A 13530-nucleotide genomic window follows, 5' to 3' on the forward strand; every position below is an offset into this window, starting at 1 on the left:
ATAACGATTGGGCTGGTAGTGTACAGATGAAGGTTCATTACACTACTCTCTCTTTTGTACACATTTAAAAATTTTCACAATACAAAGTAAAAAAAAAAAAAAAAAAAGCCACTGCCCAGGTCCAATCCCAGGGTTGAGAACCACCAGAGCAGAGAGTAGAAAACAATAGTATCTCTAATTCCGCTTCACTCTCCTCAAGCATTTCAGACATTACCAATCTATCATATCATCTTTTTACTGTAAAAGTTCAAAATTTTTCTAACACAACTTTGCAGGCTGCCAATCCTACTCAATCAGATTAAGAGGACAGATTATTTGCTATCTTTACACAAATGTGACAGAAATTTCCAGTTGTCCCCCAAGACCCATTTTCTCTCTTCCCTCGGTAATAGAAACCCTGATTTTTAGCTGATCATGAGGTTAATGAGAATAAACACTTTATGTTCCAGGCTCCCTTGCCAGGTGTGGCCATGTGACTAAATTCTGGCCAATGAGATGTAAGCAGAAGTGCCATATGCAACTTCTAGAAGGTATCATTAAAGAGTTAGAACCGTGCAGTAGCAGCTCCTTCTTCCTCTGACAACAGAACCCCAGTTTTCTTCTGGGGAATTACCCTGCCCCTTACTCTCCATCCATGGGCTTCAGTCCATCCCCAGCTCCACGGTGGGACATGTGACCTAGACCAAAGCTAGTCACAACCCTGAAATCCCGGGGACCTGTGAGCAGCTCCCACATGGGTAGGAGGTCCAAAAACAGCCAACTACAGGACATGGTGAAAAACTGGCCAGGTTTCTGGGACCAAAGTAGGCCCTCTATCATGCCAGCCTTGAACCTAGGAAAATCAGATACTGGCACTGGTGGCCCAGCTTCCTACCACACAGACAGAATCTTTCTGAGAATGGAATCCACCCTGAAGAGGAGTCGCCAACAGCTACAGAGAGACAAACTAAATTCTGGTGCCCATCATCTGATTCCAGGGACAAGCCACACCTGAGTCCCACCAGAGCTCCAGATTTTTCAGTTAAAGTAACCAATTAATTCCTTATTGGCCTAAGCCAAGTTAAACTGGGGCTCTGGCATTTACTACTGAAAGAGTTCTGACCCTTTTTTCATAATTAACATTGTATCGATTACCATTGGATCCATTAACATTGTATCATACGATTCCTTCTGTCCCATCTACCCCCAAACTATGAATTTCTGGAACACCTGAGCCAGCATGACTTGTGCCTGCCTCCTCAGAGCCTGGCCCAGACAATTCATGAAAGTGCAATGGTCCCGAGGCTGCACTTGCCATGCAGATGAGAATGTTCAAATGCTGCACTGGGTAATGAACTGTCACCTGGTTGAATGATGGAGTCACTTTTTGGGAATGGGCCTGGCAGTACCAGTCTCTTGCTACAGACTGATTCTACACACACACACACACACACACACACACACACACACGCTGGAGAACTTGATGAGACATCTCTAACATCGGCTCCTCACCCCAGTAAGCGTGGCCCACAGCAACCCCGGGGGCCAGGATGGTGGTGCCCCCCAGGTGGCCCGGTGACAGCCCACAGCCCTCCCCTCCCCCGCCCCACGCTGATTCCTCACCGCGTGGTAGCTGTGGGCCCCCGTCTGCAGGAGCAGCTGCTGCAAGGTGCTGATCATCTTGCGACGCCGGCGGCTCTCCTCTCTCACGCCCTTGAGCTCGTCAGCCTGGCGACCCAGCTCCTGCTGGCCACGCTGCTGCTGGCCCAGGCTGGCCTGCAGCCGTGCCTCCAGCTGGGCGACGCTGGAGCTCAAGCAATCCTGGCAGTGCAGCAGGTACTCGATGATGAGCTGGGCCAAGCGCAGCACCTTGAGCAGGACCGGGTCCACAGGCTGCCCACAGCGGCTGCACGCCTCCCGGTCCAAGTTGCAGAAGGTGACCCCAGCGATGTTCTCCTGCAGGGTGGCCACATCCAGCTCCCGCGCCACACGGTCCACGTCCAGGGCGCTAATGCGCCTCCAGTCCATGCTCTCGGAGCGAGGCTGGAACTTGAAGGTAGGGAGTGGGTAGGCCCCAAAGAGGGGGCCACTGAGGCCTTCAGCAAGGGGAGCCGGGGACTGCATGGGCTGAGGAAGCCCTGGGCTGACCACCGAGGGAGGGTGCCACCAAGGCCACGGCAGCAGGCACAGGAGCTGAGACAGGGCCTGGAAAATAAGGAGAGTGTCCAAGTTCGGCAAGATGCATCTGGCTGCACATACAGTACACCCGGGCAAGCAGCGCAGCGGGAGCCTAAGTGGGGTGAGGGGAGGGAGCTGTGCAGCCGCTGGAGTGCGCCTGGGACGCACTGACAGGGTGACAGCTGCGGAAGGCAACTGTGTGGGCTCTGTAATCACAATCACACAGGTGTGGATTCAGATTGCAGCCTCGGGCCAGCTCCTTCACATCCTTAAGCCTTCTGTGTATACTGGGGATCACGGAGCCTACTTTGCAGGCTTGCGGTTAGGAACGAGGCAAGTGAAGCACGCAGCCTAGCACCTGGCTCATATGAGGTCCTCCTGCTACGAATGAGACAAGTGAACCCCCCTCCGCTGCGCCCCACACCCAAGTCCACGGCAAGAGTTCCTGCCAGAGGTCTTTGTCCCCGACCTCCCTGAGCCTTCACCTGAGAAAGACAGGGATAGGCCTGCCCTACCTGCCCGCAGGGTACCTGAGGGCCGGAGGAGGGGCCAGGCCAAGGTATCAGCCACAGTGCCGCGAGCGCCAGCATAGCAAGCGCCGGCCTCTATGCTGAACACAGACTCTGCATGCAAACCCCAAGCCACGATGGCTATTCCCATCTTACAGAAAAGGAAACGGGTGTCTGGAGGAGTTAAGAGTCTTGCCCCAGACAGGAAGGCCAGAGTTGAAGCACAGTTGGAGGCACATCTGGCTCCAAAGCTTGTGGACTCTGAACATGGATTCTTGAGGCTACTTGTCCTAAAACCTTTGATCAGATCATGACCCCTTATCCCTCAAACCCCCTCATTCATTCACCCACTGCCCCCTCGTTTACAGCATGCCCGCTTGGACCAGGCCCCGTCCCGGGCGCTGGGGCTACTGAGGTAAATGAAACACACACCCACCCTCCACCCAGGAGCTCAGCGTGGCCCCCCTTGTTGCCACAGTACCACGTCCACACCGCTTAGCCTGGCCTGGAAGACAGCCTGCAGGCTGCCAGTGACCCAACTTTTCCATTTCAGCTCCCACGCTTCCCTCTCTCAGATACTCTTCCCCCAAACAGTCTCCAAAACCAAAACCAACCAGCCACCTGCACCCCCATCATGGCCATGACAAGATCAGCCCATTTCTACTTAACGTGCTATGTTATTTAAGCAAACAAACAAAAAAAGGAGACGGGAGACATGACACTTACCATGCTCAGCTCCAAGCTGCAACCGAGTCACTGAGCCTCGGAGACGATTGCCACAACAAGCTATGCCTTGGAGCAACAGCAGGTTACCAGGCATGCTGTGGGCAAGGGTAACAGGACACCTGCTTCCTGTCCTCCCCAGACCGGGAGCTCACCTACAGCTCGCTGTTTAACTATTTAAGCTAGGGCCTCCGATGTGTGCCCACGATCCTCTCTCTAATATTAAGGCTAAGAACGCCCCATCGGCAACTCTCTCAGCTTCCCCCACCTTTTTGAAAGTTCCTTCCAGCCTCTTTCTTGAACAGTTGCTATCCTTTTACCCTTCCTTTAACACGGGGGAAAGATGGGATGTGGGCAGTGCCCCCGTGATATTCTGCTGTTCATTCATGTCCCATCTCTCCCTGCACACTGTCCCTGAAGGTGAGCTCACACACACCCACAGCTTCAGCGACCGAAGGTCTGCTTTAGGCTGAGCCTCGGTCACTCCCAAATCTCTTTCTCGCTGGCCCAGCTCTCTTGGGACCTTTAGATCCAGCCTTCCAATACTGATTATACCAGAAATTGCGAATCCAAATTCCCCCAGGGCCAGGAAGGTAGCATTAAATGCAGGAAATGTGCATAAGAAAAACCAGAGTATGAGCTTGATGAGAAAGGGCAACCGATTCCCTTCTTTTGTGCCCAAGATACAATTAGGCAGCGGTTCTCAAAGTGTGGTCCCTGACCAGCAGCATCAGAGCATCAGCCTCAGCTGGGAACTTGATAGAGATGCAAGTCTCCGGATTTATTGATTCAGAACCACTGTAGCAGGGAGTGTTGGGGATTGTGGCAAAACGGAGAGTGCCTGCCCTGTTTAGAAGGGGCAGCCACCTTGGGGCATCTGGGGGGCACGGGTGGTTGAGAGACTGACTCTTGGTTTTGGCTCAGGTCACGATCTCAGCGGTCCTGGAATGGAGCCCTGGGTCAGCTCCGCGCTCAGCGGGGAGCCTGCTTGAGATTCTCCCCCTCTGCCCCTCCCCCAGCTTGTGCACAGGCACTTGCTCTCCCCCCCAAAATAAATAAATAAACCTTAAAAACCAAAACCAAAACAAAACAAAACAAAGGAAGGGGCAGCCACCCCTGGGCTTCAGTCACATGGGAATGGATTTTCTGTGTTCCTCATTGGCTAATTCCAAATTCACCAAAACGATATTCAAACACCTTTATGAACTCTTTTCAAACTACCTTTCTAGCTGCATCTCCCACTTACAATATGACTTGCTGTCCCCACGTTCATATTGCTGGGCTATTTATTTATGGGCACTATTTTTAAGTGCTTTGTGAAGAATCATTCATGTAATCCTCAGAACAATCCCTCAAGGAGGTACTAATATTATCCAAACCACAAAGAAAAAAGAAGCCTGCCCCAGGTGCAGGAGGCAAGATCCAAACCCACACCACCTGCTGATGGAGTCTGAGCTCTTAGCCACGCTGCCCGTCGGTATAGAGGGACCTCCACCACCTCCCCCTGCCCCTACTGCAGGTGAATGAGTGCCTGCTTCAAGGTCTTGCTCACACATGACAGCCACCATAAATGCCGCCAGGCCCACAGTCAAAATGCCCTGCCCCTTCTGGAGCACAGTACACTCCTTGGGGCACCTCGCCATACTCTGGTCTCTATAGGTGTGGACATGCAACATTCATTTATTCATCCCATCAACAAACGACTGCTGGGCCCCTACTAAGTGCCAGGCACCGTGACTGGCACTCAGAACTGATGGCGACCCAGGCAACAGTCCCTGCCATCGTTAATAAAACTAGTTAACAGTTCTGCACACACAATTACAAGGCTTTCCATGCACTACCCCACTTAGTTCTCACTAAAACCAAGTACACAGATGAAGAAACTTAGAGGTGACCCAAGAGGGCAAACCACTTCCCACAATCAAACACCTAATGATGGTGTTTGGCTCCAGACTTCACCAGAAAGACAGAAAAATAGACCAGAAATGACCATAAAGAGTGGTGCGTGCCAGGTTCGGAGCTGGGACAGGGCGCAGTGGGTGTACCAAGGAGAGGCCATACCAGCACAATCCGGTCTCCTTTCTCCTCCAAGTCCCGCAGCTATAAGTTCCTCAAGGGCTGAGACCATGGCTTATTCATATCTGTTGTATTCTAGCCCCTAGCGTATTACTTGCAGCCCAGATTGCTATTGACCTGAGCAGAATTATCAAAATCTTAGAATATCTGCCTCAAAAGTCTATATTCTTGGGGATTTGGAGAAATGAGCCTATGAACCAGCAACAATTAGGATAAAGAATGGGGGACACCTGGGTGGCACAGCGGCTAAGCGTCTGCCTTCGGCTCAGGGCGTGATCCCGGCGTTATGGGATCGAGCCCCACATCAGGCTCCTCCGCTATGAGCCTGCTTCTTCCTCTCCCACTCCCCCTGCTTGTGTTCCCTCTCTCGCTGGCTGTCTCTATCTCTGTCAAATAAATAAAATCTTTAAAAGAAAAAAAAAAAAGGAGTAAGAATGGAGTTGAAAGTCCTTAACTCGGACCCACTGGAGAGAAATGCCGTTCAGACTTACTAAAACGCTGGATTTGTTACCATGTGTGTCCACAGCTTGATCCCACTGGCCGCTAATGAAAGCCGAGAGTGCCGGAGCCCTTGTGGGTGGGCTCAGACTCATCAGCGAGAAGCCCCAGAGCCCACATTGATTGACTATCAAGATATGGCTGCAGCGTGAAACCCTCACACTTACGCTCTGAGCACACTGTAAACACTGAGGACCGCAGCCCCACTCCCAGTTATACAGAATTCTAAATTAGGGATCTGAGTTCATGCGGTCTTCCTGAACCCCAAAAGTGTAACTTTTGTCTTCCACGAGAACCCCCGGGTACTCAGAAGTCTTAGGGCTCTGGCATCCAAAGGTGAGCAGAACTGGGGAAATGTGAAGATTATGCTAGCAGCCATCACTGATTAAGTTTCTGTGTGCCAGGCACCATGCCAGCCTGTAAAAGTACTATTTCTAGCCATCATACAACCTTATCTGTAGCTATGATTTGCCTCATCTGACAAACGTAGAAACTGAGGCTCAGAAAAGCTAAGAGACCCACCCCAAGTCACTCAGCTACTAGGTAATGAAGCCAAGATTCAAGTCAGGTTCTGTCTTAACTCCAGAGCTTTTGAATTTTGCCCGACTACCTCCCAATGATGATGACGATGACACAGAAATTACTTCCCACCATGGAAAAGACAGTACCTGAGATTTCTTGACCAAACTGCAAGAATAGAAACTTTACGGCAAATCACAACAGGATCAGTGCCAGGGGCCTGAAATTTTCTCTGTATCTCCGCAGAGCTTAGCTGAACAGGACTCAACTGCACAGCTGGTGTCCAGGTTAGGGTGGCAGGAGACAAAGCCCAGGGAGAGTGCTGCAGGTTACCTGGAAACCACACACCCCAAAGGGAAGTCACACTGTGCTTTCTCCAGGCATCAGCAGACTGCCTTCCCCACATCTGGGAATAGAAACACAAGGCAGCATTAGGAAATCCAAAGCTGTGTTAACCATCTCTGCATGTTTTGATGGGGTCCCAGGAAGCTTCCCAATCCTAGACCAATGTCATGAACTAGTGGGACCCAGAAGAATGATATTTATGCTAGTATTCCAAACTTGCTTCATTTCTGATGAGATGGCTTCTACCTGGAGCAATCCCACAGCCAAGAAAGAAAGCCCATCTACCACCCTTGCTTTGCACACCCCCAGTGATGGGGTGCTCACCACCTCACAAGGCAGCCATCCCACGGCGACACAACTCCTGGAGAATTTATGGTTCTTCTGAAACCTACCCACCCATAATCTGCCAAAGATACCTTGCTCAAAATCAACCAAACAGCTGATCTTTTTAAATTCTGATTTTTTAATATCAATGGACAGCTAGAATATACTACCGTGGCTGTCACCTTACTGTCTCTTCTGCTTCCTCAAGAATGCAGCCAAGAGAAGCTGTTAGGGGAGCCAAGCTACCAAGGCAGCTGCCAGGCAGTCCCTGACAAGCCTGCCCTGGCTCCCAGAGCTACTCTCAGCAGTACTTGCCCAGGGGAGCCCAGGCTTGTCATTAGCGCTAATTGTTGTGGCTGCCAAGGAAACCTCCACACAGTTTGCAAACAGGTTATGCACACACCGTAGGCAAGGGAGCCCAAAAGAGACGAGAGTGACTCAGGCGCTCTCCTGGAACACCATCATTACAGATCTTCAACTTATTCTCTGATTCTGTCGTTTTCCAAAGAAAGGTGTACCCTTTGCACTCCTTCTTGCCCTTCACAGGGGCTGCACCCACTGCCAGAACTATCAAATGGCACACAGCTCTCCCTTACAGCTGGCTTCCATTCCCAATAACTGTAGGAAGGGATTTTTTTTTTTTTTTTGGTATAGTTGACACACAATGTTACGTTAGTTTCAGATGTACAACATAATGATTTGACAGGTTTATACATTATGCTGTGTTCACCACAAATGGAGCCACCATCTGTCCCCTTCCATCACTACTACAATATCACTAACTCTATTCCTTATGCTCTGCTTTTTATTCCCGTGACTTACTCCAGAACTGGAGGCCTGGATCTCCTTCTAAGAAGGTATTTTTAAAAGACAGCGCCATGTGGTTTGTCAAAAATCTCTCTTAAGTTTATGCCACAAAACAATTTTCTTTAAACTAAAAATCACAGGTAGGATTTTGACTGGCATTGCTTAGGAATATTTTAGAGGGGAAGACTACAAACTGACGTGACCTGTCTTCCCAGGTGCAGAATTGTCAAAAATCAGCACTGCTTTTCACATCTAAAAGGAGTTTAGAATATCCTGCTGTTTTCTTTCCATGGAAGAGTCATTGCTTCTTGGTAGGCTTTGTCTAGCTTCAGCCATCAGACCCCCACAAAATCCTCCCTAGAGGTACATGGCCTAGCAACAGCTGGCATCGCAGGTAGTTAAGCCCCCTAAGCAGGACTCACCCTCTCTGAAAAGGGCCCACAAGGAGGTTTAGAACAGCCCACCGAGTTGACCCCTTCCTTGCTCCTGTCAGTGTCCATTGAGCCACAAGCCTTTGGGCCAAACTCCAGCTTTGTAGCAGAACCCAGTTAAATTCCACAAAGGAATTCACATTTCCGTTCCCAACCTGAAGCACATAACTTCCTGGGGCCATTTCATCAAGTAGGATAGTATCCAAAACTATTTCCACATGAGGAAGATGTCTCTAGACCCCTGGTGCTGACAGAGACAGAACAAAAAAAAAAAAAAAAAAAAAGATTGCTTATCAACCACTTGACTGGAGGACCAGCCTTCTCTAAGAGGGGTTGTTTTCACTGACCAGTCCTCAGGTCTGGGAGGCCAGGAAAAGGTGATGAGGGACATCCCCGACAGAGGTAGACCACCCACCTTGTCTGCAGATGAAAGTGTGAGAGGCCACAGTGAAAACACCTCACACTCACCAGGCCTCTCTTCAAAGTACTTTTAAGAAATTAAATTCCCAGACACAACGCAGGGGCAGGAATGTGCTGGGCCCTAAGGAGTGCTGGGTGAAGGGTAGCCCTGCCCAAGCTCTCCAGACCCCCTTCTAGATCCTTGTTCCCTCCAAAGCAAGTCTCCCTTGCACTTTTATCTGCAGCCACCTCAAAAGGAAAATACCATTGCTGCCTCCTGCTAAACTCCAGCCCCAGAGCGCAAGAGGGGATGCCAATGTGTTTGTTTTTAAATCATCTCATTACCAAAAGATCCCCTTTACCTGCAGAACTCAAAGCATCAAGCCCTCCAAACCATATTTATTTTTTTCAAAAAGTAACCATCCAAGTCTGTCCACCCAGGGAAGCCCAGTCCTGCGGGTGCAGTCACCCCTGGTTCCGGGGGGGGGGGGTACCTCGGTCCAGAGCAGGCCGAGGGAGCGGGAGGTGAAGGGCAGAGCCCGGCAGTCTAGCGGCGGTCTAGAGGCCGCCCCGGAATGCAGCTCCCGCAGCTCCGGGGCTGCACCCCTACAGGGCGTCTGAGCCGCTAATGTTTAACCTCCTGCGGCCCGCCGCACCCACCGCTCGGACTGGAAGGGCGCCCCCCGCCACCGCGGCCCTCCCCGGGCCGAATTCCTGCCATAGTTTTCCCACGCGGCCCGGCTCACCTGGGGGCCGCCGGAGCCGGCGGAGCCGGCACAGGTCCAGAGGCGCGGGCTCCCCAGCCTGGCCCCGGCCCGCCCCCCGGCTCGCTCCACCGCCCCGACCGCCCGGAGGCCGTTCCCGGAACGCCCGGCGCCACGCGAGCCGGGGATGCACCCCCAGGCGCCGGGAGCCCGGACGCCCTCCCCCGCGGGGACAGAGCCGCCCCCCACCCCCAGTGCTGCCGACCTGCGGGCCCGCGGGCCACCGAGCCTTTCGCGCCAGCAGCTGGAGGCCGGGGGTCTCCGACGCCGCGGGCTCCCGGGACCGCAGCCCCACCTCACCCAGACAGGGGTGGAGACTCTCCCCAGCGCCCCCGGGACGAGCTATTTTTAAGTCTGTTACGGAGGCGGGAGGGAGGGAATGCCACGTTTAATCCGTCGGGAAAATCCAGGATCCAAGAGAGTGGGTCCCAGGCCTTGCTGAGAGGGCGGCCGCGTGGGGCCCAGGGAGCCGGAGGCTCTCCCATCTACACACACACACACACACACACACACACACACACACACACACACACACACACACACGCTAACAACAAAGGCTGGCCTGCTGGAAAGCAAGAGCAGGGGCAGAGCTAGTCCTCAAGGCAGGCAAACCCACAACGCCCAACCCTCTAGCTTGTGCTGCGGATCCAGCTCTGAAACCCAGGACCGAAGAACTCTTTCTCTCCTGATACTGGTCCCTGATCCCTAGCCAGTCGCTGCTTTACTGAGACCCAGATTTCTGGGGTTTTTCGAAGGCCTTCCCTCCCACTCCTGTCTCGATCTGCCACACTCTGTGTCTTCGGGCAGCCAAAGCAAAAGTGCGTGGGCACGAGTGTTGGAAGGATGTGGAGAAATTGGACCCCCTGAGCATTGCTGGTGGGAATATAAAATGATTCTACAGCTGCTGTGAAAAAGAGAATGGGGATTCCTCAAAAAACTAAAAATAAAATTACCATACGAGCCAGCAATTCCATTTCAGGGTATATACTCAGAAAAATGGAAACAGGGACTAAAACAGGTGTTTGTATGTTTAAGCTCAAACAGCACTATTCACAATAAGCAAACAACCCAAGTGTCCATCAACATACAAACGGATAAACAAAATGTGCTACATACATACAATGAGCTACTGTTCAGTCTTAAAACGTAATGAAATACTGATTGCCACAATATGAATGAACCTGGGGAATACTATGCCAGGTGAGGTAAATCAGATACAAAGGGAGAAATGTTGTGCTTCCGCTTATGCAAGGTAACTGGAATAGTTAAATTCGTAGAGATATTCCAGAAAGTGGCTGGGGCGGGGTGAAGGGAGTGTAGGGAATAGGAGGTTATTGTTTAATGGGTACAGACTTTGGGTCTGGGCAACAGCAAGGTTCTAAAGATGAATAGAACCTTGTTCTATTGTTGCTGGCTGTGCAACAATGTGAATTGACTTAATGCCACTGAATTGTACATTTGAAAGTGGTTAAAATGGTAAATTTTATTATATATATTACCTCAATTTTTTAAGTGGGAAAAAAAAAAAAAAGACCTGGGTGGCCAGGACCAAGATCAAGTAGGGATGTTGTAAGCCATCTACTCTGGTGGGGAATCTTGTTCCTCCTCTCCCTCTTGGCCAGGGCACTCTTCTCACTCCAGGAATTCCTGCCGCCTACTAGAGGGGAGAAAAGAGTCAAGGCTTTAGAGTCAAAGATGTGATAACATCCTGGAAGAGAGCACAGGCAACAATTTCTCTGACATCAGCTGTAGCAATATTTTTCTAGATATGTCTCCTGTGGCAAGGGAAACAAAAGCAAAAATAAATTGTTGGGACTACATCAAAATAAAAGCCTCTTCACAGTGAAGGAAACAATCAATAAAACTAAAAGGCAACCTAATAAGTTGGAGAAGACATTTGCAAATGGCATATCCAATAAAGGGTTAGAATCCGAAATACATAAAGAACTGATACAACTCAACATCCTAAAAACAAGTAATCTAATCAAAAACTGGGCAGAAGACATGAACAGACATTTCTCCAAAGACTACATACAGATGGCCAACCGGCACATGAGAAGATGCTTAACATCAGTCATCATCAGGGAAATGCAAATCAAAACTACAATAAGATACCACCTCATACCTGTCAGAATGGCTGAAACCAACAACACAAGAAACAACAAGTGTTGATGAGGATGTGGAGAAAAAGGAACTCTCATGCACTGTTGGTGGGAAAGCAAACTGCTACAGCCACTCTGGAAAACAGTATGGAGGTTTCTTAAAAAGTTAAAAAGAGGTCTACCCTATGATTACACTACTGGGTATTTACTCAAAAAATACAAAAACACTAAATCAAAGGGATACATGCACGTCTCTGTTTACTCAGCATTATTTACAATAGCCCAATTATGGAAGCAGTCCAGGTGTGCATCGCTCGATGAATGGATAAAGAGATGGTATATACATACAACGGAATATTACTCAGCCATAAAAAGAATGAAGTCTAGCCATTTGCAACAACATGGATGGAGCTAGAGAGTATAATGCCAAGCGAAATAAGTCAGTCAGAGAAAGACAAATGCCATATGATTTCACTCATATGTGGAATTTAAGAAACAAAACAAACGAGCAAAGGAAAAAAAGAGAGAGAAAAAAGAATCAAACCAAAAAACAGGCTCTTAACTATAGAGAACAAACTGATGGTTACCAGAGGGGAGGTGGGGGAACTAGGTGGGACAGATGAAACAGGTGAAGGGGATTGAGTGCACGTGTAGTGAGGAGCCCTGGGTGATGTACAGAACTGTTGAAACACTATATGTACACCTGAAACTAATACAACACTGTATGTTAACTGTACCGGACTTAAAATTTTTTAAAAGACACGTTTTATATTTCCACATTCCCAAACTCTGTACCCCTGGAAAAATCACTTAACCCTTCTATAAAATGGGGAAAATAAACTTTATCTAGCAGGGTCGTTATGAGAACCAAATTAACTAAAGCGTCTCCAGGCTTAGCCCGGGGCCTGGCAGTCAGGGATGTGTCCTCTCGAGTTCAGTCAATGGAGCCTTTGCTTCTCAGTGCTCTCCCCACCCTCACCCCAAAGTGTGCAGGAAGTAGCTCGGACAGCACCTGTGTGTGTTTGTATGTGTCATTTACACCAGCCTCAATTCCCTATCTGTAAATAGGGTGCCCTCCTCTGCAGGGCTGTGAGAAAGCGAACTTGACGGACACCTTCATCTACCTTGTCAGTAATTCCAAAAGCTACAACTGCACGTTCAGCTGACCAAGACTTCCCACGCACGGAACCTCCGCACCCTTCCCCCACTGGGCCATATTTCAACATTCCATACAGCCAAGAGTTATCGGGTGCCTACTGTGTGCCAGACTCTGTTCTAGGTCCCAAAGGGTACCAAGGGTTTATAAAGGCCTGGATCCCATAGCACTGGGGAGCTGTCACGCTCTGCTGCCACAGCACACACGAGAGTTGGCAGCACCAGTGGGGACAGGGATATAGTCTATGACACAGGAAAAGGCCAGAGGAGATTGGCACTAACTGGCTAGTCCAGGGAACATTACTGTCACCATGAGCAGCTGGGCCATAACTGCTGGATGGGAGAAGAAAAGAGTGGGTTCTCAATACCTATCATTTTCATCTGCCCTGTAGCCTCTCACCCCTTCCTCAGCCAGTGACAGACACCCACTCTCTGACAGCACAGACACCATCACAGCTGGTCTCCTTCCTACACTTAGGGATCTGTCAGGAGACAGTGGGACAGACTGCTGACTGAAGGTGGACTTCAGACCCTAGGCAGCCCACAATAGGAGTGCTCTCTGCTGTCAACTGTTGGCATCACAGCTCAGAAGCCAGCTCCAGAGCCAGCTTCGGCTTCCAGAAGGACATCTGAGGTGTATGGCGCAGATCTCCCAGTGCTGAGATGCTGGCCATGCGTGGTAACTGAGGTAATTTTAGATCAAAAGTATATTGTTGGGTTT

General features: G+C 50.2%; 1 protein-coding gene across 1 annotated transcript in view; it reads right to left on the bottom strand.

Annotated features, from left to right (window-relative positions):
• DZIP1L (DAZ interacting zinc finger protein 1 like) overlaps window positions 1–9966 on the bottom strand; it is a 37167-nt gene extending 27201 nt beyond the window's left edge. Inside the window, exons 1-2 of the mRNA XM_087870218.1 lie at window positions 9758–9966; window positions 1603–2184 (exon numbers count right to left, since the gene is read on the bottom strand). Of these exons, the coding sequence (XP_087726344.1) occupies window positions 1603–2103 (501 nt within the window). The 5' untranslated portion in view covers window positions 2104–2184; window positions 9758–9966. The remainder of the gene's footprint in view (window positions 1–1602; window positions 2185–9757) is intronic.
• Window positions 9967–13530: the final 3564 nt, after the last annotated feature.

The sequence above is a fragment of the Ursus americanus genome, chromosome 20, assembly GCF_024610735.1.
Source record: "Ursus americanus isolate L20-20 chromosome 20, mUrsAme1.1.p, whole genome shotgun sequence".
In the NCBI taxonomy this organism is placed as follows: Eukaryota; Metazoa; Chordata; class Mammalia; order Carnivora; family Ursidae; genus Ursus; species Ursus americanus.